The following is a 4,673-nucleotide window of genomic DNA, read 5'->3' as shown; positions in this document are numbered from 1 at the left end:
TTTCCTTAGTCTATTTATGGTCTCCTAAGTACCATTTAATGCTTTCCTAGAAGTACTAAATTTGTTCCTAGTTAGGTTACTTTATTTCCTTTCTAGAGTAGGATTCCTTGTAATTGTCTTCCTAGGGTCCTTGGACGTTTTTTTCCCCTTCTCCTATATATAGGAGTCCTTTTCATTCATTAAAGACAATTTAGATTGATATTAATAATATTTGAGAGAGTTCTTTGAACCTTTGTGACTTGTTCTTTGAGAATTTATCTTTAAACCTTTACTAGTTTCATAGTTTAAGGTATAAAGTAACTTCTTCTTGTGATATCTTTGGTTTCTTTTTGGTATTCTTTAGAAGGTGATTAGTTTCTACATACTAATTATTGTCTTTAGTTACTCATAAAGCGGTCAAGATCCGAATCTATCGTTTTGATTCGTTTTCTCAAGTAAAGGCGTTAGATTTCTTCCATAAATCTATACGTTGTTACTTGGATCTTTTCAAGGCCTTAGAACATCTAATCCTTAGAAATTTGTGGATCTTTCCGTTGAATTTCCCACATCTTTAGTTAGTTTTTTTTTGTTTCTTTTCTTTGTGCTTCCGCATTCTAATATTCAATTCTCTATTTGTGATCTCCCTTAACCTTGCTGTTATCAAGTGGTATCAAAGCGGTTCTATCAAGATTCCGTTCTTGATAAATCTTGGGATTTCTTCTTAGAGGAAAAAAAAAAACTGTAGCGTGAACAGTAGCGTCGTGAAAAAAAAAAAATTCAATAGCGTGAACAGTAGTGTGAACAGAAAAAAAAAAGTTATAACTTGCTCTCTAAGAAATCTAATTACTTGTCCTCCAAGAAATTTGATTACTTGATACCCAAGAAAGTTTATTACTTGCTATTCAAGAAATCTTATTACTTGCTCTCCAAGTTTTGCATTAATTTGTTTCCAAGAAAGAAGGTTTTGTTTCAACTAAATCCTACTTGTTCTAGGACTAGTTCTTTACTTTCTTTTTGTACCCCAAGATTCCATACTTTATTATTACGAACTTGATACACGTTTTGGTTTAATTATAAATCTACAAAGTATTCTCGTTCAAAGGTTATTTTGAGTGGAAAAAGGCAAGTGTGGGTGAGTTTAAAAGAGGGTAAAAGCCATATTAAAAGTGTGATACTTAATCATTTATTCTTCTTTTTTTTTAGATGTCTAATTCAGGTGGTGATGAGGGAAGGGCTCGTTTAGAAGCCGAGGTCAAAGGAAGGAACGATTTCACCCTTCAAGCTATGCACCAACAATTTGAGAGATGGACCCTTCAATTTCAAGAGATGAGGGATATGATTATCGAGCAGAATGACACCATAGCTGCAATTAGGAGGGAGAATAATGTTGTACCCCCAAATAATGTTAGACCCCAAGTTAGAAGGAATGTACCCCATATCCCTTTTGTAAATCCTGAATATGATAATGATGATTTTGATGTTGAATTTAATCTAGAAAGAAGAGATAGGAGGGGAGAAAGAGGTAGAGTAGAAAATGATAATATAAATAGTATAAAGATGAAGATGCCATCTTTCAAGGGGACAAGGGATCCAGACTTGTACCTTGATTGGGAGAGACGAGTTGAAGCCATCTTTGATTGCCATAACTACTCTGAGGGTAAGAAAGTTAAACTTGCTGTTGTTGAGTTTTCTGATTATGCTGCTTCTTGGTGGAAAAAGCTTGCTAGGGACAGATTGCAAGAGGAGTTACCACATATTGCTACGTGGGTAGAGATGAAGAGGGTAATGAGGAAGCGATTTATTCCATCATACTTCCAAAGAGATCTACAATCTCGCCTTCAACGCTTGAAGCAAGGCTCCATGTCGGTGGATGAGTACTTCAAAAGCATGGATATGGCTATGATCAAAGCTAACTGCATGGAGGAAGAAGAGGCTACAATTGCTAGATTTTTAAATGGTTTAAATACAGAAATAGCTAATGTAGTAGAGATACAACAATATGTAACTTTAGATGAGTTAGTTGATTTGTCTGTAAAAGTTGAAAAACAAATTGAGAAAAAGCAGCAAAATAACTCATGGAGAAGTCGACCAAACACTATCTCTAAGAAGCCATGGTCAACTCAAGAGGGGAAAGCTCCTTCCAAACCTCAAGATGATAGAGGTAAAGGTAAAGTGGAGGAGGGAGGTAAAACCTTTAATCCTAAATCTTTTAAACCTTCAAGTTCTATTCAATGTCACAAATGTCATGGAAGGGGGCATATGATGCATGAATGTCCAAGTAGAAGAAACATCCTACTTAGAGAGAATGGAGAATATGAGAGTGAAAAAAGTGAGGGGGAAGAAGAAGAGGGAGAAGGTGTAAGTGAGGAAGATGATTTGGAACTGCCTAATGATGGTATAATTGGGGTGGTTAGGAGAATTATGACTATCAATTTGGGTAGTGTTGATGAAGGGCAGAGAGAGAATTTGTTTCATACTAGGTGTGGGATAAAAGGGAAGACTTATTCTATGATTATTGATGGGGGAAGTTGTGCAAATGTGGTGAGTTCATACTTGGTGGATAAACTAGGAATTGCATGCATGAAGCGCTCTACCCCATATAGGCTCCAATGGTTGAATGATTGTGGAGAAGTAAAAGTAAACAAACAATGCATGATTTCATTCAATGTTGGTAGGTATGAAGATGAGATTCTTTGTGATGTAGTTCCAATGCAAGCATGTCATGTTTTACTTGGCCGACCTTGGCAGTATGATAGGGATACTACTCATCATGGGAGAAAGAATAGGTATAGTCTTCTGCATAATGGTAAGAAGTATACTCTTGCACCATTATCTCCTTCTCAAGTGTTTGAAGATCAAAAACGATTGAGGGAAACAATGGGAAAACAAAAGGGAGAGGTAAAAAGTGAGCTTGAGGGAAAAGAAAAAGGCCAAGAGATAGAAAAAAAGAGAGATGGCCGAGAGAAAGAGAGAGAGGGCAGCGATCTAAGTAAAGAGGTAAAAGAGGGTGTGAGTAAAAAAATAAAATGTTTTGGTGAGAGGAAAGAGGCTAAGGAAAAGAAAAATGAGAGCCTTTATATAAAAGCCAAAGAGTGTTTGAATGCTAGGAGAGAGGGACTGCCCATAATACTACTTACTTACAAAGAAGTATTGATTAATTTTGAACAACTAACTCCTTCTTTGCCAAATAGTGTTTCTTCTCTTTTGCAGAATTTTGAAGATGTTTTTCCTGATGACACTCCAAAGGGATTGCCACCTTTGAGAGGGATTGAGCACCATATAGACTTTGTGCCTGGGTCTCAACTTCCTAATAGGCCTGCCTATAGGAGCAATCCTGAAGAGACCAAAGAATTACAAAGGCAAGTTGAAGAATTGCTTGAAAAGGGATTTGTTCGAGAGAGTATGAGCCCATGCTCTGTTCCAGTCCTATTGGTCCCCAAAAAGGATGGAACATGGAGGATGTGTGTAGATTGTCGAGCCATCAACAAGATAACGGTAAAGTATCGCCATCCTATCCCTCGTCTTGATGACATGTTGGACCAACTGTATGGTTCCAAAATCTTTTCTAAAATTGATCTAAAGAGTGGTTACCATCAGATTCGTATGAATCCTGGAGATGAATGGAAAACTGCTTTTAAGACCAAATATGGACTTTATGAGTGGTTAGTTATGCCCTTTGGCTTGACTAATGCACCAAGCACTTTTATGAGACTAATGAATCATGTTTTTAAAGATTTCCATGGAAAATTTATTGTGGTGTATTTTGATGACATCTTGATCTTTTCTCAAAATCTGGATGAACACCTAGAGCACTTAAAAGAAGTTTTTGAAGTTCTTAGAAATCATCGCTTATTTGCTAATCTCAAAAAGTGTACTTTCTGTGTGGATCGTGTGGTTTTCTTAGGTTTTGTGGTCAGTTCTAAGGGAGTTGAAGTAGATGATGAGAAAATCAAGGCAATAAAAGAATGGCCTAAACCTAAAAGTGTAACTGAAGTTAGGAGTTTTCATGGACTTGCTAGTTTTTATAGGAGGTTTGTGCGAGACTTTAGCACCATTGCTGCTCCTTTAACTAAAGTTATTAAAAAAGATAAGGTTTTTACATGGGAAAGGAACAAGATGATGCATTTAACTTGCTGAAGGATAAATTGTGTTCTGCTCCTCTTTTGCAATTGCCTGATTTTTCTAGGTCTTTTGAAGTTGAGTGTGATGCCTCTGGTAAGGGCATAGGTTCAGTTTTGATGCAAGACTCCAAGCCAATTGCCTACTTTAGTGAAAAGCTAAGTGGAGCAACATTGAACTACTCAACTTATGTAAGGAGCTATATGCCTTGGTGAGGGCGTTAGCTACATGGCAGCACTACTTGTGGCCTCGAGAATTTGTGGTCAAGACTGATCATGAGTCATTAAAATACTTGAAGAGCCAAGGTAAACTTAGTCGTAGGCATGCTAAATGGGTAGAGTTTATTGAAACTTTTCCTTATGTAATTGCTTACAAACAAGGAAAGGAGAATGTGGTTGCTGATACACTCTCAAGAAGGTATGTTTTGATCTCTACTCTTACTTCTAAGGTATTGGGTTTTGACCAAATCAAGTTCCTCTATGCTAATGATTCTGATTTTGGTGAGATTTTTGCTGAATGTAAGTTAGGTCCTTTTGAGAAATTTAATGTTCAAGATGAATTTCTATTCAAGGAAA

The 4,673-nt window shown here is 36.7% G+C and overlaps 1 protein-coding gene across 1 annotated transcript in view; it reads left to right on the top strand.

The window, feature by feature from the left end:
• The first annotated feature begins 1,182 nt into the window (after positions 1 to 1,182).
• Positions 1,183 to 4,673, top strand: part of LOC125869757 (uncharacterized) — a 9,859-nt gene continuing 6,368 nt past the window's right edge. Inside the window, exons 1-4 of the mRNA XM_049550197.1 lie at positions 1,183 to 2,877; positions 3,190 to 3,641; positions 3,897 to 4,010; positions 4,166 to 4,289. Coding sequence (XP_049406154.1) covers positions 1,183 to 2,877; positions 3,190 to 3,641; positions 3,897 to 4,010; positions 4,166 to 4,289 — 2,385 coding nt within the window. The remainder of the gene's footprint in view (positions 2,878 to 3,189; positions 3,642 to 3,896; positions 4,011 to 4,165; positions 4,290 to 4,673) is intronic.

Source organism: Solanum stenotomum, chromosome 7, assembly GCF_019186545.1.
Source record: "Solanum stenotomum isolate F172 chromosome 7, ASM1918654v1, whole genome shotgun sequence".
NCBI lineage: Eukaryota > Viridiplantae > Streptophyta > Magnoliopsida > Solanales > Solanaceae > Solanum > Solanum stenotomum.
This window is presented reverse-complemented; position numbering and strand designations above follow the sequence as displayed.